The sequence below is a fragment of the Balaenoptera acutorostrata genome, chromosome 1 (assembly GCF_949987535.1).
Source record: "Balaenoptera acutorostrata chromosome 1, mBalAcu1.1, whole genome shotgun sequence".
NCBI classification, from domain to species: Eukaryota; Metazoa; Chordata; class Mammalia; order Artiodactyla; family Balaenopteridae; genus Balaenoptera; species Balaenoptera acutorostrata.
Window position 1 is genome coordinate 102,307,863 of NC_080064.1, and position 24,632 is coordinate 102,332,494.

Genomic DNA, 24,632 nt, shown 5'->3' on the forward strand with positions numbered 1-24,632 from the left:
CTGCTCCTTAACTCCAGGACCAATATTCTCACCACTAGGTCAGCACATATCGATTTTATATAGATCATAGAGCTAAAAGTTAAAATATGTGAGGTTAATTATTTCCTAAGGCAAAAATTCAGTAGCTGGCTGGCTAGATGGGCAAGAACCATATGATCATGACAGGTGAATATTTTATATCATTTACTCAGTCAATTTTTTTTGATGTGGACAATTTTTAAAGTCTTTAGTGAATTTGTTACAATATTTCTTCTGTTTTATGTCTTCTGGCCGCAAGGCATGTGGGATCTTAGCTCCCCGACCAGGGATCGAACCCGCACCCACTGCATTGGAAGGTGAAGTCTCAACCCCTGGACTACCAGGGAAGTCCCTCAGTCGATATTTTTAAGATCCTGCAGAGGATCCTCTAAGTCTGTGGCTCTAAAATAATGGAACCAGCTCTATACCACAGAGGGAGCTCACATTTGTGAAGCACTGAGAAAACCAGACTCCATGAGCAAGGAATTCTTATAAATTTGCTCCGTGATTGAAATACCAAAAAACCTCCAAGGAATGCTTAAATATGCAAATTTTATTTGAAAGTATTCACCAGAAAAACACTTCTTAATGGGTTAGTTCACTTCCTTGTCTATATAGGAAAAAAAAATCTTTGATTATTGCGGGTGTCAGAGTCATAATTTCAAGTCGTTCAGAGCACTTAAAACACTACCTACTTTTTGTTAACATTTGTTCTTATTTATCTTGAGTGACTATCTAGGAATAGAATTGCTGGGTCATCAGTTAAGTGTATGTTTAGTTTTATAAGAAACAATCAAACTGATTTTCAAAATATTTGTATGTACCATTTTACCATCCCACCAGCAACATATGGAAGTTCTAGTTGCTCAAAATCATCACCAACATTTGGTGTTATCAGTTAAACAATATGTATTTTTATTATTAGTGTTCATAGTTATCTCCTTCACTAGACTGTCAGCCCTTGAGGTCAAAGACCATAGCTTATCCATTTTGTGTCTGTCAGTGCCTACTTTAAATGCTCAATAGATGTTTGTCTAATTTATCAGCAATTCTCATTCTCCAAATAGGAGACTGGTTGGAATGGCCACTAATCTCTGGAAGTTGACATTTAAAATAAATACCTGGTAGCTTGTTGAATGTGGTTTCATTTTTTTCTATGAGCTGATTAAAGACAAAAATTCTTGTTAACTGAGGCAGAGTCTATGAGATTTCAGTTAATGGAAGTTTCAGTGTATGTAGCTTAAAGATGCTCTTGGGATATAACTGATAGATTTGAGAAAAAAATTGAGAAAAATCTTGATACATTTTTCATGATTGAATAACAACATTTAATGAATTATAATTTATTTAATAGAATAATAAAACAAGTTTGTGTTCAAAGGTAATACTACTCCATTAAGATATGTATTTTCTTTTCTGACAATGATACTTGAGAAGGAAAAAAATCCAAATATGCCTAGGTAACTGTACAATCTTTGAAGTGATCAACTTACATCCAAAAGTCTGAAACTTGATTACCCTCTCTCAGTAGCAAAACTTAAATAATTATAAGTCATAACATCATCCAACTCATTACAAAGTCCAGTTGATAGTGAACACACTCTTCATCAGACAGGCTCTATAGAGATACGTGTTCTGCCTGAGGCACAGTGGATCCTCTGTTGTCTTCCGTGTACCCAAAACTTATTTTACTTTCCTGGCTAACTTACAGTGGACCTGTCATCCTTGATTGTATTACTCTCATTGTGTCAATCTGTATTTTTTGCCTCCACAATCTTTTTAAGATAATGAGTTCCATACAACTTCTGAGTAAAATAATTTTATTTTTCCAACTCTTAATTCTTTCAACCTTAAAGGATATCCTAAGGGTTGAGAAGAAGGGTTTTTAGATTTCTGGGTTAGCCCCTTAACACCAGTGGTAGTTTTAGTTGACCTTTAGCCTTGTCTTTCTTGACAGGCATTGGGTAGAATCATATGCAAGACTGTTTGCACTGAGCTGGTACTGAAGTTTGATTATGCACTTCCTTGATTTCTTTGCCTTTTCTTATTATGACCAGTTTGTTGGCCTTTTAAGCTATTGAACCAAAGTTTTTAGAAAAGCACATTTCTGGGAAAGCCCTTACTGAAGCCTGTTAACTCACTTCTTATAATGATAAAGGCAGGTATTTTGATTGTTTCCATTGAATGAATTATTTTGTACTTAGTTGACATATGTGTCCCTGCCACTTTTCTGTTATAGTGTTTCAGGCTTGCCATTTCACTGCCCAGTGGAGCTAAGTGGCACTTGCAAGCAGGACTTTCACTATGTGAGCTCTGTCACTATGGGGTATGTGGATCATAGCCACATCTAAGTGTATAAAGAAAGGTTACTGAGAGTATTAACTATGTAAAAACACCTAATATAGGGCCTAGGACAAAGTAGGCATTCAATAAATATATATATTTATACACACACACACATACACACACATTATAGCTCTTTCTGAATGTCCCTTCTGAATGTCCTAAAGGATACATGTAATAGATTCTTTAATTTTATCTTTGATTTAGCATGACTGCTATCTTCCTGATGTCCATGCTTTTTGGCCTTGCATGTGGGCAAGCAATGGCTTTTTGTATTCCAACTGAGTATATGATGCATGTCGAAAGGAAAGAGTGTGCTTACTGCCTAACCATCAACACCACCATCTGTGCTGGATATTGTATGACACGGGTATGTAGTTCATTTCACTTCTTTTAGCTGAAAATTAGATAAACCTAGACTCAGTCCAATTCTATCCAGAGAGAAAATGAGATAAAACACAACCTCATTTCCAAAATCTGATGGTTATTGGCTCTGTAGAGGTAGAGTACACAGGTTACAGTATCTACTCAGCAGAGTGGATACAGATAATTTTATAACAGTTTTACTTCCAAAATTTATTTAAAACTTATCTTGTTCTCATGATATAAGGTAAAAGAGGGGGTGCCACTTTTGTCTCTATGGGATTTAGTGTGGATATGTTGAGTTAGTACCAGGGAATGGAACTAAGGAATCCTCCTCCAGTCCTGTTTGTGACAAAGGAATATAAGTGAATTGATTTGTATCTGTTTCCATTATCTATGTATTTTCTAAAGTCCTATCACAGTATGCTCCTTTTTTAATTCTTTCCTCAGGACTTCAATGGCAAGCTGTTTCTTCCCAAATATGCTCTGTCCCAGGATGTTTGTACATATAGAGACTTCATGTACAAGACTGTAGAAATACCAGGATGCCCACGCCATGTTACTCCTTATTTCTCCTACCCTGTAGCTATAAGCTGTAAGTGTGGCAAGTGTAATACTGACTATAGTGATTGTATACATGAGGCCATCAAAACAAACTACTGTACCAAACCTCAGAAGTCCTATGTGGTGGGATTTTCTATCTAACTTCAATTGCGATGTAATTTGCAATTTGGTTAAATGTGTTTACCTGGAATAAAACTAATAAAATATCGATATATTTCACAACACCATGTGTACATTTGAGTATTATTTCATCCATACTCATACCCGTTTATGCATTAGCGAGCTTAAGGGCTTTAGAAGAAAAAGTGAGTGAAAGACAATTTCCAGCTCATATGAAGGATGGTTTCCACATGAAAGGGCAGAGTGCAGGTAAAATGGAGAACAGGAACATGAAATACTAATGAAAGACAGCCTTAATCAGGCTCTCTTAACAGAGGGCCACGAGGTTTGTCTTGACATAGAAAATGAATATGGGAAAGCTACAGAGTAATGTGATCAGCGGCTGAAGGAACATATGGCGTCAGCGTACTGGAGACACCTACTTCCAAAGGCTGAAACGGGGCTGGAGTAGAGAGGGAGAGTAAGGAATATATGAAATCTGCAATATACTACTTTATCCTGTCATTCAAATACACAAGATAAAACTTCACTAAAACTCAGTAAACAGTATATTTTAATCTATTTAATTTAATTACTCTGGTGGGCCTACTGACTTATGAAAGTTATACTCCAAAAGCCTAGAAAAGAGGCCACGATCATTTTACATGTAGAAGTCTAAATCCTTTGTAGTCTTTAAGGTAATTTGAGACACTTTCCAGCAACTTACGCTGTTTTGGCTTTCAATGTCATGAAAAACTAGTATGATTATGAAAGATTTTAGGAATAGTGGTAGAGTGCTAAGGGATCTAACAGAGAGGAATCATCCTAAATTCTAACCTAAACCTTCAATAGTTAAACACTGTTTTCCAGTAAATGTGCTTAGTGAGTGGTTTATTTTTCTCTTCCTTCCTTAGGTACTCTTTCATGAGAGTTTGGTTTCAATAGCTGTGTGAAGTGAGACAGACCTAGTGCCCTGCAGACTTGACCTCAAAAAAGATGACTTATCCTATATTTTCCCATTTCTCTCCATCCAAATTGCTGCCATTGGGTAAAAATCAATTGTCAGCAGGGCCGGTTGTCTTTGTTATATCCTAGTCATTGGTTGCATTCATCTGGGCACATGTTGTAAATGCCTGCAGAGTGACAGTGTCCGGGGGGGGATGTTAAGGTGGTGTAGATGGACTAGTACCAAATCCATCCAGTGTTCTGCCAATGGGGACAGAATAGTTGTACATTTATATACAAAGTCATGAATCCACATTATTCTTACCTTAATATCTGAAGTCAATGTTATCATGATCTCCAAATATTAATCTGGGGTTTTGGGTTCTCATATCACTTGACAACATGGACACTTAAATCTGTAGGATTAAAACATTCCCTCTGAAAACTGTATATCAAATATAGATTTTTGATTAATGAGTAAAAAGTCTAATGTTCAAACCTAACTGGCACTAATCACATATGACTTTCACAGAATCTGAAAAATGTTTTCCAAGGACTTGAGCTGTGGAAAGGCTATGGGGTTCAGTGAGGCCCCTTATAAACAGTCCAGCTCAGAAGACATTCATTAAATGGGCTTCCTCAACCTTCAGGGAGGAGGCTAGGCCTGGACATGGGTGTGGTGGCCTGTACCACCATGGAGCCCTAGAGTGGGTGCATTAGAGACAACTTGTTTCCTTCCACTGAAGGCAGTCCATTTGGATTAGATGCATATGTAAATTATATTAAACTACTTTTGAAAATGGAGTTGTCCAAGGCAAAGAAGCCTTAGAAAGGAGCTTAGGAATTGGCATGACCAAAAATTTACCTCAACTGGATCCAGAAACTTGGGTATATGGAAATGCTATTTTGGAATGTATTAATATTCTTTGGGTTTAGAAGTGGGAGAATGAATAGAGAACTTAGAGATGGGGAAGTGAAGAGTTATTGCTTGTGTGAGAAGAGAAAGATGGAACTTTTGGAACATCTTCTGAACTGGTCTTTAATTCAACCTGAAGTTTAATAAGTCAGTTTTGGGCAGAGGAAGTTTGAGATTCAGTTCTTTAAAAAGAGTCCCTCTTGTTTCTCATTTAACTTTGAAATATAAAGAGTTCTTTCATAACTAAGTGGATTTGGGATTGGTGCAGCAGCAATCTCTGCTTTTCTAATGGCCAAACTCTTTAGAAGTAAGTGAATGTACCAAGATGATATATTGGCAGGTAACTGTGTGATGCTTCCTGATCATAGGAACTTCAAGTAATAAAAGTTCTCTTTTAAAGGGAATGTACCTCAACATAATAAAGGCCATATATGCAAGCCCACAGCTAACATCATACCGATGAAAACTTTTTCTCTAAGAAGAGGAACAATACAAGAATATCCACTCTTACCAATATATTGGAAGTCTCAGCCAGAGAAAGTAGGCAAGAAAAAGATAAAAGACATTCAAATTGGAAATGAAAATGTAAAATGGTCATTACTGCATGATACTGTATATAGAAAACCCTAAAAACTCCATCAAAAAACTGTGAGAACTAATAAATGAATTTAGTAAAATTGCAGGATACAAAATCATGTACAGAAATCGGTTGCATTTTATATATACTAGTAATAAACTAACAGAGACATTAACAAAACTATCCTATTTACAGTTACCTCAAAAATAAATAGGAGGTAAAAGACCTGTACACTGAAAACTATAAGACACTAATGAAAGAATATGAAGAAGACACAAATAAGTGGGAAGATAGTCTGTGCTCATGGATTGGAAGAATTAATATTGTTCAAATAAATGTCCATACTACCCAAAGCGATCTACAGATTCAATGCAATCTTTATCAAAATTCCAATGCCATGTTTTACAGAACTAGAACAAACAATTCTAAAATTTGTACAGAACAACAAAAGACCTCGAATAGCCAAAGCAATCCTGAGAAAGAAGAACAAAGCTGGAGCATCATCTGTCCTGATTTCAAACTATATTACAAAGCTATAGTAATCAAAACAGTATGGTATTGGCATTAAAAAAAGACACTAAATCAATTGAACAGAATAGAGAGCTCAGAATAAAACCAGGTACATATGGTCAATTAATATACAACAAAAGAGCCAAGACTATACAATGGGGAAAGGACAGTCTCTTCAATAAATGGTGTTGAGAAAACGGGACGTCTACATGCAAAAGAATGAAACTGGACTACTTTCTCACACCATATACAAAAATCAACTCAAAATAGATTAAAGACTTAAACGTAAGACCTGAAACCATAAGACTCCTAGAAGAAAATGTAGGCAGTATGCTCTTTGACATTGGTATTAGCAATAATTTTTTTCGATCTGTTTCCTCAGACAATGGAAACAAAAGCAAAAATAAATAAACTACATCAAACTAAAAAGCTTCTGCACAGCAAAGGAAACTATCAACAAAATAAAAAGGCAACCTACTAAATGGGAGAAGGTATTTGTCAACAATATATCCCATAAGGGGTTAATATCCCAAATATACAAAGACTCATGTAACTCGACATTGAAAAAAACAGAAAAATGAACAGCTTGATTTGAAAAATGGGCAGAGGACCTGAACAGACATTTTTTCCAAAGAATACATGCAGACAGCCAACAGGTACATGAAAAGATGTACAATATCACTAATCTTCAGGGAAATGCAAATAAAAACCACAATGAGATATCATCTCACACCTGTTAGAATAGCTATTGTCAAAAAGACAACAAATAACAAGGAGAAAAAGGAACCCTTGTACACTGTTGGTGGGGTTATAAATTGGTGGAGCCATTATGGAAAACTGTATGGAGTTTCCTTAAAAAAAATGGAAAATAGAGCTACCATATGATCCAGCAGTTCCACATCTGGATATTTATCTGAAGAAAATGAAAATATTAACTGGAAAAGATACATGCACCCCTATGTTCATTGCAGCACTATTTACAATAGCCAAGATTTGGAAACAACCTAGGCGTCCATTGATAGATGAATGGTTAATGATGTGGTAGATATACATAATGGACTACTGCTCAGCAGACAAAAAGGAAATCTTGCCATTTTTGGCAACATGGATGGACCCCGAGTATATTATAAGTGAAAAAGTCAGATGGAGAAAGACTGCCAATCACTGCCATTTGATTTCACTTATATGTGGGAAAAAAACCCCCAAAAAGCCCATAGAAAAAGATAACAGGTAGGTGGTTGCCAGAGGTGGAGGGTGGGGAAGTAGGTGAAATGGATGAAGGGGGTCAAAAGGAAAAAACTTCCAGTTATAAAATAAATAAGTCATGGGGAGGTACAGCATGGCGACTGTAGTTAATAATACCGTGTTGCATATTTGAAAGTTGCTAAGAGAGTAAATCTTGAAAGTTCTCATCAGAAGAAAAAAATTCTGTAACTATGTGAGATGACAGATGTTACCTGGACTTATTGTGGTGATTATTTTGAAATATTTACAAATATTGAATCATTATTTTGTACACCTGAAAGTAATATAATGTATGTCAATTATACCTCAATTTTTAAAAAGTTTTTTTTTATATAAGAAATTACCTCTCCCACCTTTATTGAGCAGCAAGTCTGAGTTTAAGTGCCGTAAAAATTCTTATATCATGGTATCTTCCACTCTAGTTCTAATGTTCAGTGTTGGGTTCTTCCTTACCCTCTCATTTCTTTTAGCCGATTCTTACTTATCTTTTAACACAACTCTGTCTCACTTTCTCTACTTCTATTACCCTCCTTTCACCTACCATTTTTGCCTGGCTAACATCCATGTCTCTTTTGGTAGCTGCACCTTGATTTTCCTTTGGGGGCTCTCCCCCCACCCTTTTCCAAGTCAAATGGTTTGAGTGGAGCTGATGGAGGTAGGCATGCTACTTAAGCTCAACCAAGCCTGACTGATTAAAGGGGCGACATATGACCTAATCTCTTCCAGTAGGAGTCAGTCTCAGGGCTTTAACTGTAACTGTTGGACAAAGAGGAGTGCATGGCCTGTTGGGGTTTCTAAGCTGCTATAATGTGAACCTAGAGCCACTGCTAGCCATCTTTGGCATCTCCTAGAAACAGCCAGCCTGAGAATAAAGCCAACCCAGAGAAGAACAAGAGAGTGAGGAAAGGGAGACCTTCTGATATCAGTAGGTCTAATGTGAAGCCAGCTTCAACCCTTAAAGAAATCATAACTTTCCTGTTCTGCTTAAGCTAGAGTTGGGTTTCTGACACTTTTTCAACTGAAAATTACTGATTGCTTCAGCATCTTTTCCACTAGTTTCAAAAGATGCTCCTCATCCCATCCTCCATTTCCTCCAGGACCTTGCTGTTTCCTCTTCTATCTTCTCTTGCTTCCTCTTTATGGACTCCTTTGCTTCAGTATAAAGCATCCTTGAATGGCTTCTCATCCAAAAAAAAAAAAAAAAAAAAAAAGCAAAAGCAAAAACAAGCAAACAGCTCTCTCTCGACACTGTGCAACCTTATATTTATTTACCTCTCTCTCCTTGAATTCTTATTCCAGGTTCTTTGTGAAATAGCCCTGTCTTTGTTTGGGCTGCTATAGCAAAATACCACAGATTGGGTAGCTTATAAATGACAAAAATCTATTTCTCACAGCTCTTCCAGCTGGGAAGTTCAAGGTCATGGTGCCAGCATGGTCATGTTCTGGTGAGAGCTCTTCCTGCTTCATAGCTGGCTCCTTCTTACTGTGTCCTCACTTGGTGGAAGGGGCAAGGGATCTCTGTAGGGTTTCTTTTTATAAGAACACTAATCCCATTCATGAGGGCTCCACCCTCATGACCTAGGCACTTCTCAAAAGACCCCACCTCCTAATACTATCACAATGGGCATTAGGATTTCAACATATGAATTTTAGGGAGAAACAATCAGACCAGAGCAAGAACCTTACACTAAATATTTACTTCCTCACTTCTCATTCTCTTCTTAACCCATTACAATTTGACTTCCACTCCTATCTTCCCTTGAAACTGTTTTCAGTAAGGTCAACAAAGACTTGTTAATAGTCCAATATTCAGGACAATTTTTAGTCCTGATCTTCCCTGACCTTTCTGCTTCCCTAGAGGGCCCAGTGGAGGTCACATATCTGGAGTCTCAATGTAATACATCCATGGCATTTATAACCAGTCCTAATGAGGCTGAAGTCAACATTTTCTCCTGTCATGCCTTTATACCCCTTTTCTCTAAGATGACTCAAAATCTATGCTGTGGTGTTTAGCAGGCAACAGTAATATAGTTCTGGACTATATTTCCTTCTGGGAATGTAATTTTGCTTGGTGCTGTAGGGGTGAAGGTTATAAACTTTGTGAAGGAAGGGCTAGTGTTGTGATAATCTTATGTGTCCTGTTGACCTTGTGGACACTTAAATGTAGAGCATATGAGAAACTTCAATTTGTATTCATTCGACCTTGGTTGTCCTAAGGAATTACACTCATTGCATTAAAAGACAGTTTAGATGTCAGCTATTAAAGGAATGCAGGTAGCTAAGAGACACTCCAGTCTGAGATTAAGAAATGCATGGGGAGTAAAGAACTGTTTGGGGCTTTTATCTTACTAGAGTAGGAGATTATAATTTTTTAAACTTTATCACTGAAATCTTAAATATGAGAGGTGGCTCATATAGTTCAAATCTGGGCATTACTACTTTTATGTTGCAGATTCCTCAACTACAGTTCTAGTCTAGACTTCTTTCCTGAGCTTCAGAGTCATATATCCAGTGCCTGTTTATATATCCTCTTGGATGTCCTGTAGTCATCTCCAACTTGCATCATCACTACAATCTGCTTTTCCTCTTGTACACCACTATCTTCCAGCTGCCAAGAAACATAGGCATGACTCTAGGTTCCTCTTTCCCTCAATTTCTCTTGCATCTGTCTACTACTTCTACTACTGGTAGAATTTGCAGTTCATTAGTTAGAAATCCTCATGACTCTGGCCTTTGCCCTCCAATCATTGTTTATACTAAAGCTGAGTAATCTTTAAAAGGCTGAAATTTGATTTTGTAAAAATTAATTTGATTAAAATCAATTAATCAAATTAATTTGATTTTGTTTAAAAATTTCCCAAGGACCTCTGTACAAAACCTAAGACTCCTTAGCACAGTTTAACAGGGCCCTTTATCAACTCAGTTCTTGACCTTCCCTCTTTGAATGTTTCCATGCTTTCTCTGTTTCAGGGCCTTCTTCATACTGTTCCTCAGTAATCCCCTTTTCTTTTCTACCTCTATTACTTTTTACTTGACTCATTTGTATGGGTTCTTCAGGACTCAGTGTGGTGACCTCAAAATTCAGGAAACCTCTTTCCTCTGACCATCCTTCCCAAGGTTGAATGGATCCACTCTGGGTTAATGATTATCATAGCACTTACCTCATGGTAATTATACTTGCCTTTTTTCCACTCTAACCTCCTTGAGGACAGACTTGTCTTGTTCATCTTAGCATATCAGCATTCTTATAAAGAGTTTTTTCAAGTGTACAAAATAGTAGTTCCAAAACAAAGTAAGAAAACAATTCTAATATTAGAATGGGTTGCATCTTACAAGGCAGAGCAGGCCCAGAGAATTACAAGGCAGAGTAGGCCCAGAGAAAAATATAGGAACTGTAGCTATGGCTCTTGATATGTAGTCTTTAAATTAAAATAGAATTGGGAAATATATAAAAAACTATTCATTAATTCAGCAAATGAATGTGTTCAAATAGGTATTTGGTATCATGCAAAAGTATCTTTAGTTATACACAATTACACATGTTTGATTTATAGTTAACAAAAACTCATAAACATAATAATTGTAACAATAGGTAATATTCATTAGTGCCAGGCATGCTAGGCACTTTGTTGGTTATTTCTTTTAATTTAATTTAAATTTCTTCTATTTAATATAAGTAAAACCATCATAAATTATACAGGACAAAAACAAAAACAACACCAAAGTTTTGGAAGTGTTTCTGGCATATTAGCTAAAAACTTTGTGAAGTCAGCATAGATTTTGCTTTGCAACATTCAGGACATATTACTTCTATTCTTCATGTATTCCATGTCCGCAGGAGATAGCCATCTGAATAGTGGATTCCTGAAATGTATTTAGTGGTTGTTGTTAAAATGAGAAAACCAACAAAATGATTAATAACAACATTTTGCATTGTAGTCTTTTTACCTTTCAAAAGACACCTACATACAGTACCTCACAAGTACATTTTATAGAAAAAAAAAATTCTTGTTGAAAGAAAATAGAAACCATTTGTCTGTCTTAAAATATACCTTAACACAAATTTGATTTTGATGAGCCCAAACTAAGATGATATAGTTAAATGACTAGCTTCAAGGGTTCACTAGTGCTCCCTCCTAGGGGTGGGGAAAATGGGGCTGCTGAAATCAAGGGGCTGGTGGTTACATGGGAGTGGTGAACCGGGAAAGCTGGGGTGCACCTCCTGAATACTCAAGGGCTGCCCTTGGGGCCATGGAAACCACATTTTACCCATGACATGGAGGGGGTCTCTTCCTTTTAATCTCTGATAAACTTACTTCAGAAGGGAAAATATGCTATCTCCTTCACTGCCATCTTTCCAGGAGCCTCATTCTCACCATGCCAAACCTACTGGCACTGCTCACAGGGGAAAGGAGAGCACCTGTCATTGATGACTGCACGGGCGGTTACACTGGCCTCTGTATCAGTGTGTAATTTTACAGGTTGTACTATGGATGACAAAGGAGCTACTCTGGGGAAAAGAGGTGTAATTCAGGTGAAACAATATCAATTGAAATATAACTGTATGCAATAACTTTGTTAGAGTGTTGTTTTTAAGCCCAGCTGCTATTAGTAACACTATAGAAAGGTTACTACTCTTTCCTTTTTTCACCATATTATTTGGGTTGATTGATAGTTAGGCATTTAGATAAGTTGAATGAGTGTGTATAAAGATATAACAGGATTTTAAGATAAATCAAACAAGAAATTCTGGTACATAGAAAATTTAATTTGAAATAAGTTAAAATATTTCATCAAGAAGTTTTAATTCTATGCCTTGGCACCATATATTTAAGAAAATCTTTGGGCCTGATCTCAAATTAGGTCAGGTAAACAGATATAACCAAAACTTTATACGTGTGTGTATATATATGTACACATATATGTATACATGTATGTGTGTATATAGATATATACACACACACACGTATACATATGTTCAAGCTATATATGTATATATATTCAAGAGATATATATTCAAGATGCATATGTAGATTCAAGATATATATGTATATAATTCTACCCTCACTCAGAGATGAAATTCTCTAATTTTACTCATGGCACATATTTTAGAAAAATTACTCCCCAAAGTCACACTTTAATCACATATGGAACAAATCTCTACTCTTCCACTTTTAGCTAGACTTCTTTAAGGTTAATTCAGATATAGAATGAAACTCACTTTTGTTGAATCCCGGAAGATTCTGAGCTGGAAGAAACCTAAGTATGCCCTTAAGCCTGTTTCCTGTCTTCAGGCAGACAGGTGAAATAAGCCACCAAGAGAGATGGTGGCTTTTTGTTCTTTACTTAAAAAGCTCTACTTCTCAACTACCAGGGTAGAAACATCTATTTCATGAAGTGAGTTTCTTAAAATAATCTTTCTGTTAGCTACAGACACAGCAAAGTAGCCATGCACAATTAAATTTTTGGCTTGCTTCCAGTTTGACTTTTTTTCTAGAAATCTTCCTCCACAGTTAGTAGCAGTAGCAAGTATGGCAGGAGAAATGTGGTTCCCTGTGGGAGTGAGATTATTTCAAATGGTTACGTGTTCTCAGCAAAATGTTTTGTAAAACTTTCTCGGAGTGCACACTGTCCTTTAGTGCAGACCCAAAGATTTGTGTTCTCACATGAGTACAAACTTACTTGGGGGTTTCCAAAAGTCCCCCATACTTTCATTTTTGTGTGGCCTTTTAAAATGTAATTTGAAAAAATCCATTATTTACTAAATGTACCAAGTTGCTATTTAAAAATGGACGTATATGTCAATTTAGATTGTAAATTTGGGATTACAATGAAGCATCAAGACCATAAAGAACACAAACATTTTATTTTTATAGGAGACCTGCACAGAAGGAACATATTTCTGTTGTGTGTGTATTTTTGTTTCCTTAGCTTGTCTCTGTTGTGTGCACAAAACTAGGAGAGGATGTTTTTCTTTATTTTGGTTTGGCTAAGGATGCTCATGATATAGTATATTTTAAGTGGCAAAAACTGTAGTTCTTAATCTATAAAGAAGAATTCTCTAGGTGAATAAATAAGAAAAATACTAAAAAATTAGGAAAATATGTAAACTCAAGTTATGAGGTATTTCAAAGATACAGTGTCAGTAAAAATTCTCTTTCCCACAATTTGCAACTGCCAGATCTCTTGCTTTAGTCTTTCTATGCTTACATCTGAAGAAACACAGAAAAGTTGGAGATAAAAGCCCTTTTGTGTATGTGGGGGTTACAGTAGTTCAGAGAAGAGTCAGAAAAGGAAAGTCATAAAGCAATATTTAAATGTCTTTATATAAGAACAAAAATATTTCCTTAAAAAGTTGTTAAAAGATTTTCTTTCTAGTCCTAAAAACACTCAGTTTTATAGGGCATGTGATTGTCTGTGTGACACCTCTTTCCAGAGCAAGGTTTTTTTTGTTTTGTTTTGTTTTTTAAACACTAGGAAAGTATGACTTAGTCAAATTAGATTTTCCAAGCTATATTTAGTTTTACAGATGTGTTTAGTCCTAAATTCTGGGGAGAGTATGTATACAAAAAAAATCCCAGGAAACCCTTACACCTAACCCAAACACAGTTACTTTTAACACTGCACCATGATCTCTCAATTCCTGTAGCTTATTGCTTCCATAAACTAGAAATCCCTGAATTCTCTGTATCTAACTTCCTATGGCTAGAGTCTGAGAAACTGACCCACTATCATATTTTTTTCCTAAATAACCAAGATTTTAAAGTTTATCAAAGCTCTTTGATCTTTTTCTGAGAGTTAAATATGTGTTTCTCTCACATAACAAGAATCAGGAATTCCCAGCAAAAAGATTTCATTATGCATATACCAGAAACATGCAGATCACACATGAATATGCTTCAGTCAACATACATAGGCATTCACTCAAGGGGTAAACCAGTAATGAGCCAAACATACATACATGTGCAAATGTACAATTAACAGCAAATTATTTTAGATCCTAATGTCCTTTGAATATTAAAAATGAGCCAGGAGACAGCTCCTGTGACATTTGTATGCTCTAGATTACAATTTTCATGTAGAAGTAGCTTCATATGACATCTCGTGAATTTCGTATCGCACAGCAAAGGACCATGCTGAATATCATGCCAAAGATCTGAAACAGAAGGAACCACTTGTTAATGACTTTCAAATGATGAAAATTGATTTAAAAAAAAGGCCAGCAAACTGCTTACATGTTTAACTCATGTTAACAAATAATTATAACCAATAATTACTGAATATAAGTGGCACTTTCATATGTGCTATTTAATTATGGCTACTGGTTAAAGACTTCTGTTAACTGCTTAAAATACATTCCTATTTTATTATTGTTAAAAAATAGCAAGACTCTGCTTTAAGAAAAGGGCTCTATTTCTAGCTTATAGGGCAGTTCTTAATAATTATAAAAGACTCATACACTACTGGTTTTAGAATTTTATATTTCAGGTTAAACCCAGATCTAATTTATATATATATGTTTTTGAAATTTTGAATTTTATTTTATTTATTTTTTTATACAGCAGGTTCTTATTAGTCATCCATTTTATACACATCAGTGTATACATGTCAATCCCAATCTCCCAATTCATCACACCACCACCCCCAGCCCCCCACCACTTTCCCCCCTTGGTGGGCATACATTTGTTCTCTACATCTGTGTCTCAATTTCTGCCCTGCAAACTGGTTCATCTGTACCATTTTTCTAGGTTCCACATATATGCGTTAGTATACGGTATTTGTTTTTCTCTTTCTGACTTACTTCACTCTGTATGACAGTCTCTAGATCTATCCATGTCTCTACAAATGACCCAATTTCATTCCGTTTTATGGTTGAGTAATATTCTATTGTATATATGTACCACATCTTCTTTATCCATTCGTCTGTCGATGGGCATTTAGGTTGCTTCCATGTCCTGGCTATTGTAAATAGTGCTGCAATGAACATTGATGTGCACATGTCTTTTTGAATTATGGTTTTCTCTGGGTATATGCCCAGTAGTGGGATCGCTGGGTCATATGCTAATTCTATTTTTAGTTTTTTAAGGAAACTCCATACTGTTCTCCATAGTGGCTGTATCAATTTACATTCCCACCAACAGTGCAAGAGGGTTCCCTTTTCTCCACACCCTCTCCAGCATTTGTTGTTTGTAGATTTTCTGATGATGCCCATTCTAACTGGTGTGAGGTGATACCTCATTGTAGTTTTCATTTGCATTTCTCTAATAATTAGTGATGTTGAGCAGCTTTTCATGTGCTTCTTGGCCATCTGTATGTCTTCTTTGAAGAAATGTCTATTTAGGTCTTCTGCCCATTTTTGGATTGGGTTGTGTGTTTTTTCAATATTGAGCTGCATGAGCTGTTTATATATTTTGGAGATTAATCCTTTGTCCATTGATTCATTTGCAAATATTTTCTCCCATTCTGAGAGCTGTCTTTTCATCTTGTTTGTAGTTTCCTTTGCTGTGCAAAAGCTTTGAAGTTTCATTAAGTCCCATTTGTTTATTTTTGTTTTTATTTCCATTACTCTAAGAGGTGGATCAAAAAAGATCTTGCTGTGAGTTATGTCAGAGTGTTCTTCCTATGTTGTTCTCTAAGAGTTTGATAGTGTCCGGTCTTATATTTAGGTCTCTAATCCATTTTGAGTTTATTTTTGTGTATGGTGTTAGGGAGTGTTCTAATTTCATTGTTTTACATGTAGCTGTCCAGTTTTCCCAGCACCACCTATTGAAGAGACTGTCTTTTCTCCATTGTATATCCTTGCCTCCTCTGTCATAGATTAGTTGACCATAGGTGCGTGGGTTTATCTCTGGGCTTTCTATGCTGTTCCATTGATCTATATTTCTGTTTTTGTGCCAGTACCATATTGTCTTGATTACTGTAGCTTTGTAGTATAGTCTGAAATCTGGGTGCCTGATTCCTCCAGCTCTGTTTTTTTCCCTCAAGACTGCTTTGGCTATTCGGGGTCTTTTGTTTCTCCATACAAATTTTAAGAGTTTTTGCTCTAGTTCTGTAAAAAAAATGCCATTGGTAATTTGATAGGGATTGAATTGAATCTGTAGATTGCTTTGGGTAGTATAGTCATTTTCACAATGTTGATTCTTCCAATCAAAGAACATGCTATATCTCTCCATCTGTTGGTATCATCTTTAATTTCTTTCATCAGTGTCTTATAGTTTTCTGCATACAGGTCTTTTGTCTCCCTAGGTAGGTTTATTCCTAGGTATTTTATTCTTTTTGTTGCAATGGTAAATGGCAGTGTTTCCTTAATTTCTTTCTGATTTTTCATCATTAGTGTATAGGAATGCAAGAGATTTCTGTGCATCAATTTTGTATCCTGTAACTTTACCAAATTCATTGATTAGCTCTAGTAATTTTCTGGTGGCATCTTCAAGATTCTCTGTGTATAGTATCGTGTCATCTGCAAATAGTGACAGTTTTACTTCTTCTTTTTCAATTTGAATTCCTTTTATGTCTTTTTCTTCTCTGATTGCCATGGCTAGGACTTCCAAAACTATGTTGAATAATAGTGGTGAGAGTGGACATCCTTGTCTTGTTCCTGATCTTAGAGGAAATGCTTTCAGGTTTTAACCATTGAGAATGATGTTTGCTATAGGTTTGTCATATATGACCTTTATTATGTTGAGGTAGGTCCTTCTATGCCCACTTTCTGGACAGTTTTTATCATAAATGGGTGTTGAATTTTGTCAAAAGCTTTTTCTGCATCTATTGAGATGATCATATGGTTTTATTCTTCAATTTGTTAATATGGTGTTTCACATTGATTCATTTGCGTATATTGAAGAATCCTTGCATCCCTGGGATAAATCCCACTTGATCATGGTGTATGATCCTTTTAATGTGTTGTTGGATTCTGTTTGCTAGTATTTTGTTGAGGATTTTTGCATCTATATTCATCAGTGATATGGGTCTGGAATTTTCTTTTTTTGTGGTATCTTTGTCTGGTTTTGGTATCAAGGTGATGGTGGCCTCACAGAATGAGTTTGGGAGTGTTCCTTCCTCTGCAATTTTTTGGAAGAATTTGAGAAGCGTGGGTGTTAGCTCTTCTCTAAATGTTTGATAGAATTCACCTGTGAAGCCATCTGGTCCTGGACTTTTGTTTGTTGGAAGATTTTTAATCACAGTTTCAATTTCATTACTTGTGATTGGTCTGTTCATATTTTCTGTTTCTTTCTGGTTCAGTCTTGGAAGGTTATACCTCTCTAAGAATTTGTCCATTTCTTCCAGGTTGTCCATTTTATTGGCATAGAGTTGCTTGTAGTAGTCTCTTAGGATGCTTTGTACTTTTGCGGTGTCTGTTGTAACTTCTCCTTTTTCATTTCTAATATTATTGATTTGAGCCTCTCCCTCTTTTTCTTGATGAGTCTGGCTAATGGTTTATCAATTTTTTTTTATCTTCTCAAAGAACCAGCTTTTAGGGCTTCCCTGGTGGCGCAGTGGTTGAGAATCTGCCTGCTAATGCAGGGGACACGGGTTCGAGCCCTGGTCTGGGAAGATCCCACATGCCACGGAGCAGCTGGGCCCGTGAGCCACAACTACTGAGCCTGCGCGTCTGGAGCCTGTGCCCCGCAACTGGAGGGGCCGCGATAGTGAAAGGCCCGCGCACCGCGATGAAGAGCGGTCCCCGCACCGCGATGAAGAGTGGCCCCCGCTTGCCGCAACTAGAGAAAGCCCTCGCACGAACCGAAGACCCAACACAGCCAAAAATAAATAAATAAATAAATAAATAAAGTAGCTATAAAATGTTAGATCACATTCTCCACTGCTCAAAATTCTCCAAAGGTGTCCCTGTCTTAGAGTAAAACTCTAGGTCCTTAAGAGGGCTGCCAGACCCTGAGGACTTGGCCTCCAGCTCTGTCTCTCTTCAAAAAAAAAAAAAGAACCAGCTTTTAGTTGTATTGATCTTTGCTTTTTTTTCCTTCATTTCTTTTTCATTTATTTCTTCCTGATCTTTATGATTTCTTTCCTTCTGCTAACTTTGGGTTTTGTTTGTTCTTCTTTCTCTAGTTCCTTTAGGTGTAAGGTTAGATTGCTTATTTGAGATTTTTCTTGTGTCTTGAGGTAGGCTTGTATTGCTATAAACTTCCCTCTTAGAACTGCTTTTGCTGCATCCCATAGGTTTTGGATGGTCGTGTTTTCCTTGTCATTTGTCTCTAGGTAGTTTTTGATTTCCTCTTTGATTTCTTCAGTCATCTGTTGGTTATTTAGTAACGTATTGTTTAGCCTCCATGTGTTTGTGTTTTTTACATTTTTTTCCCTGTAATTGATTTCTAATCTCATAGCGTTGTGGTCAGAAAATATGCTTGATATGATTTCAATATTCTTAAATTTACCAAGGCTTGATTTGTGACCCAAGATGTGATCAATCCTGGAGAATGTTCCATGCGCACTTGAGAAGAAAGTGTAATCTGCTGTTTTTGGATGGAATGTCCTATAAATATCAATTAAATCTATCTGGTCTATTGTGTCATTTAAAGCTTCTGTTTCCTTATTAATTTTCTGTCTGGATGATCTGTCCATTGGTGTAAGTGAGGTGTTAAAGTCCCCCACGATTATCATGTTACTGTTGATTTCCTCCTTTATAGCTGTCAGCAGTTGCCTTATGTATTGAGGTGCTCCTATGTTGGGTGCATATATATTTATAATTGCTATATTCTTCTCAGATTGATCCCTTGATCATTATGTAGTGTCCTTCCTTGTCTCTTGTAACATTCTTTATTTTAAAGTCTATTTTATCTGATATGAGTATTGCTACTCCAGCGTTCTTTTGGTTTCCATTTGCATGGAATATCTTTTTCCATCCCCTCACTTTCAGTCTGTATGTATCCCTAGGTCTGAAGTGGGTCTCTTGTAGACAGCATATATATGGGTCTTGTTTTTGTATCCATTCAGCAAGCCTGAGTCTTTTGGTTGGAGCATTTAATCCATTCACGTTTAAGGTAATTATCGATATGTATGTTCCTATGACCATTTTCTTAATTGTTATGGGTTTGTTTTTGTAGGTTCTTTTCTTCTCTTGTGTTTCCCACTTAGAGAAGTTCCTTTAGCATTTGTTGTAGAGCTGGTTTGGTGGTGCTGAATTCTCTTAGCTTTTGCTTGTCTGTAAAGCTTTTGATTTCTCTGTCGAATCTGAATGAGATCCTTGCCAGGTAGAGTAATCTTGGTTGTAGGTTCTTCCTCTTCATTACTTTAAATATGTCATGCCACTCTCTTCTGGCTTGTAGAGTTTCTGCTAGAAAATCAGCTGTTAACCTTATGGGAGTTCTCTTGTATGTTATTTGTCATTTTTCCCTTGTTGCTTTCAATAATATTTCTTTGTCTTTAATTTTTGTCAATTTGATTACTATGTGCCCTGGCATGTTTCTCCTTGGGTTTATCCTGTATGGGACTCTCTGCACTTCCTGGACTTGGGTGGCTATTTCCTTTCCCATGTTAGGGAAGTTTTTGACTATAATCTCTTCAAATATTTTCTCGGGTCCTTTCTCTCTCTCTTCTCCTTCTGGGACCCCTATAATGCGAATGTTGTTGCGTTTAATGTTGTCCCAGAGGTCTCTTAGGCTGTCTTCATTTCTTTTCATTCTTTTTTCTTTATTCTGTTCTGCAGCAGTGAATTCCAGCATTCCATCTTCCAGGTCACTTATCCATTCTTCTGCCTCAGTTATTCTGCCATTGATTCCTTCTAGTGTAGTTTTCATTTCAGTTATTGTATTGTTCATCTCTGTTTGTTCTTTAATCCTTCTAGGTGTTTGTTCTTTAATTCTTCTAGGTCTTTGTTAAACATTTCTTGCATCTTCTTGATCTTTGCCTCCATTCTGTTTCTGAGGTCCTGGATCATCTTCACTATCATTATTCTGAATTCTTTTTCTGGAAGGTTGCCTATCTCCACTTCATTTAGTTGTTTTTCTGGGGTTTTATCTTGTTTCTTCATCTGGTACATAGCCCTCTGCCTTTTCATCTTGTTTATCTTTCTGTGAATGTGGTTTTTGTTCCACAGGCTGCAGGATTGTAGTTCTTCTTGCTTCTGCTGTCTGCCCTCTGGTGGATGAGGCTATCTAAGAAGCTTGTGCAAGTTTCCTGATGGGAGGGACTGGTGGTAGGTAGAGCTTGGTGTTGCTCTGGTGGGCAGAGCTCAGTAAAACTTTAATCTGCTTGTCTGCTGATGGGTGGGGCTGGGTTCCCTCCCTGTTGGTTGCTTGGCCTGAGGCGACCCAATACTGGAGCCTACCCGGCTCTTTGATGGGGCTAATGGCGGACTCTGGGAGGGCTCATGCCAAGGAGTACTTCCCAGAACTTCTGCTGCCAGTGTCCTTGTCCTCACAGTGAGCCACAGCCACCCCCTGCCTCTGCAGGAGACCCTCCAACACTAGCAGGTAGGTCTGGTTCAGTCTCCTATGGGGTCATTGCTCCTTCCCCTGGGTCCTGATGTGCACACTAGTTTGTGTGTGCCCTCCAAGAGTGGAGTCTCTGTTTCCCCCAGTCCTGTCAAAGTCCTGCAATCAAATCCCGCTAGGCTTCAAAGTCTGATTCTCTAGGAATTCCTTCTCCAGTTGCCGGACCCCCAGGTTGGGAAGCCTGACATGGGGCTCAGAACCTTCACTCCAGTGGGTGGACTTCTGTGGTATAAATGTTCTCCAGTCTGTGAGTCACCCACCCAGCAGTTATGGGATTTGATTTTATTGTGATTGCGCCCCTCCTACCATCTCATTGTGGCTTCTCCTTTGTCCTTGGATGTGGGGTATCTTTTTTGGTGAGTTCCAGTGTCTTCCTGTCGATGATTGTTCAGCAGTTAGTTGTGATTCCAGTGCTCTTGCAAGAGGGAGTGAGTGCACGTCCTTCTACTCCACCATCTTGAACCAATCTCTCTCATTTATATGTTTATTTTGGAAAATGTGTTTGTAACCACTTGTTTAAATACACTTGTGGTCTAAATAGTTTTCTATTGCCGGCAAAGCTGTGAATTTTTGCAACAGTGACCACATATTAAAAAGTGGAGCATCTCTTCATTCCCAGTTCATTTTTTTTTTTCAAACATCTTTATTGAAGTATAATTGCCTTACAATAGTGTGTTAGCATCTGCTTTATAACAAAGTGAATCTGTTATACATATACAATATGTTCCCATTTCTCTTCCCTCTTGCATCTCCCTCCCTCCCACCCTCCCCATCCCACCCCTCTAGGTGGTCACAAAGCACCGAGCTGATCTCCCTGTGCTATGCGGCTGCTTCCCACTAGCTATCTATTTTACATTTGGTAGTGTATATATGTCCATGACACTCTCTTACCCTGTCACATCTCACCCCACCCCCTCCCCATATCCTCAAGTCCATTCTCTAGTAGGTCTGTGTCTTTATTCCCGTCTTGCCACTAGGTTCTTCATGGCCTTTTTTTTTTTTTTCCCTTAGATTCCGTATATATGTGTTAGCATACTGTATTTGTTTTTCTCTTTCTGACTTACTTCACTCTGTATGACAGACTCCAACTCCATCCACCTCATTACAAATACCTCCATTTCATTTCTTTTTATGGCTGAGTAATATTCCATTGTATATATGTGCCACATCTTCTTTATCCATTCATCTGTCGATGGACATTTAGGTTGCTTCCATGTCCTGGCTATTGTAAATAGAGCTGCAATGAACATTTTGGTACATGACTCTTTTTGACCTATGGTTTTCTCAGGGTATATGCCCAGTAGTGGGATTGCTGGGTCGTATGGTAGTTCTATTTGTAGTTTTTTAAGGAACCTCCATACTGTTCTCCATAGTGGCTGTATCAATTTACATTCCCACCAACAGTGCAAGAGTGTTCCCTTTCCTCCACACCCTCTCCAGCATTTATTGTGTCTAGATTTTTTGATGATGGCCATTCTGACCGGTGTGAGATGATATCTCATTGTAGTTTTGATTTGCATTTCTCTAATGATTAATGATGTTGAGCATTCTTTCATGTGTCTGTAGGCCATCTGTATATCTTCTTTGGAGAAATGTCTATTTAGATCTTCTGCCCATTTTTGGATTGGGTTGCTCGTTTTTTTGTTATTGAGCTGCATGAGCTGCTTGTAAATCTTGGAGATTAATCCTTTGTCAGTTGCTTCATTTGCAAATATTTTCTCCCATTCTGAGGGTTGTCTTTTGGTCTTGTTTATGGTTTCGTTTGCTGTGCAAAAGCTTTTCAGTTTCATTAGGTCCCATTTGTTTATTTGTGTTCTTATTTCCATTTCTCTGGGAGCTGGGTCAAAAAGAATCTTGCTGTGATGTATGTCATAGAGTGTTCTGCCTATGTTTTCCTCTAAGAGTTTGATAGTGTCTGCCCTTACACTTAGGTCTTTAATCCATTTTGAGTTTATTTTTGTGCATGGTGTCAGGGAGTGTTCTAATTTCATACTTTTACATGTTCCTGTCCAATTTTCCCAGCACCACTTATTGAAGAGGCTGTCTTTTCTCCACTGTATATGCTTGCCTCCTTTATCAAAGATAAGTTGACCATATGTGTGTGGGTTTATCTCTGGGCTTTCTATCCTGTTCCATTGATCTATATTTCTGTTTTTGTGCCAATACCAAACTGTCTTGATTACTGAAGCTTTGTAATATAGTCTGAAGTCAGGGAGCCTGATTCCCCCAGCTCCATTTTTCGTTCTCAAGATTGCTTTGGCTATTCGGGGTCTTTTGTGTTTCCATACAAATTGTGAAATTTTTTGTTCTAGTTCTGTGAAAAATGCCAGTGGTAGTTTGATAGGGATTGCATTGAATCTGTAGATTGCTTTGGGTAGTAGAATCATTTTCACAATGTTGATTCTTCCAATCAAGGAACATGGTATATCTCTCCATCTATTTGTATCATCTTTAATTTCTTTCATCAGTGTCTTATAATTTTCTGCATACAGGTCTTTTGTCTCCTTAGGTAGGTTTATTCCTAGATATTTTATTCTTTTTGTTGCAATGGTAAATGGGAGTGTTTTCTTAATTTCACTTTCAGATTTTTCGTCATTAGTGTATAGAAATGCAAGAGATTTCTGTGCATTAATTTTGTATCCTGCTACTTTACCAAATTCATTGATTAGCTCTAGGAGTTTTCTGGTAGCATCTTTAGGATTCTCTATGTATAGTATCATGTCATCTGCAAATAGTGACAGCTTTACTTCTTCTTTTCCGATTTGGATTCCTTTTATTTCTTTGTCTTCTCTGATTGCTGTGGCTAGGACTTCCAGAACTATGTTGAATAATAGTGGTGAGAGTGGGCAACCTTGTCTTGTTCCTGATCTTAGTGGAAATGGTTTCAGTTTTTCACCATTGAGGACAATGTTGGCTGTGGGTTTGTCATATATGGCCTTTATTATGTTGAGGAAAGTTCCCTCTATGCCTACTTTCTGCAGGGCTTTTATCATAAATGGGTGTTGAATTTTGTCAAAAGCTTTCTCTGCATCTATTGAGATGATCATATGGTTTTTCTCCTTCAATTTGTTAATATGGTGTATCACATTGATTGATTTGCGTATATTGAAGAATCCTTGCATTCCTGGGATAAACCCCACTTGATCATGGTGTATGATCCTTTTAATGTGCTGTTGGATTCTGTTTGCTAGTATTTTGTTGAGGATTTTTGCATCTATGTTCATCAGTGATATTGGCCTGTAGTTTTCTTTCTTTGTGACATCTTTGTCTGGTTTTGGTATCAGGGTGATGGTGGCCTCGTAGAATGAGTTTGGGAGTGTTCCTCCCTCTGCAATATTTTGGAAGAGTTTGAGAAGGATAGGTGTTAGCTCTTCTCTAAATGTTTGATAGAATTCGCCTGTGAAGCCATCTGGTCCTGGGCTTTTGTTTGTTGGAAGGTTTTTAATCACAGTTTCAATTTCAGTGCTTGTGATTGGTCTGTTCATATTTTCTATTTCTTCCTGGTTCAGTCTCGGCAGTTTGTGCATTTCTAAGAATCTGTCCATTTCTTCCAGGTTGTCCATTTTATTGGCATAGAGTTGCTTGTAGTAATCTCTCATGA

The 24,632-nt window shown here is 37.2% G+C and overlaps 2 protein-coding genes across 4 annotated transcripts in view; one reads left to right on the top strand and one right to left on the bottom strand.

Moving 5' to 3' along the window:
* Positions 1 to 2,569: 2,569 nt before the first annotated feature.
* TSHB (thyroid stimulating hormone subunit beta) lies at positions 2,570 to 3,429 on the top strand. The gene is made up of 2 exons (XM_007169342.2): positions 2,570 to 2,731; positions 3,175 to 3,429. Exons 1-2 carry the CDS (start codon positions 2,570 to 2,572, stop codon positions 3,427 to 3,429), a joined length of 417 nt encoding a protein of 138 aa, XP_007169404.2.
* A 7,484-nt stretch (positions 3,430 to 10,913) lies between these two features.
* The window catches only part of TSPAN2 (tetraspanin 2), a 47,166-nt gene continuing 33,447 nt past the window's right edge, over positions 10,914 to 24,632 (bottom strand). Inside the window, exons 8-9 of one of the 3 annotated variants that reach the window (XM_057533630.1) lie at positions 14,650 to 14,736; positions 10,919 to 11,444 (exon numbers count right to left, since the gene is read on the bottom strand). In XM_057533630.1, the coding sequence (XP_057389613.1) occupies positions 14,671 to 14,736 (66 nt within the window). In that variant the 3' untranslated portion in view covers positions 10,919 to 11,444; positions 14,650 to 14,670. Of the gene's footprint in view, positions 14,737 to 24,632 lie in introns of all 3 variants that reach the window. The other 2 variants (XM_057533625.1, XR_009006022.1) reach the window with 2 other exon arrangements.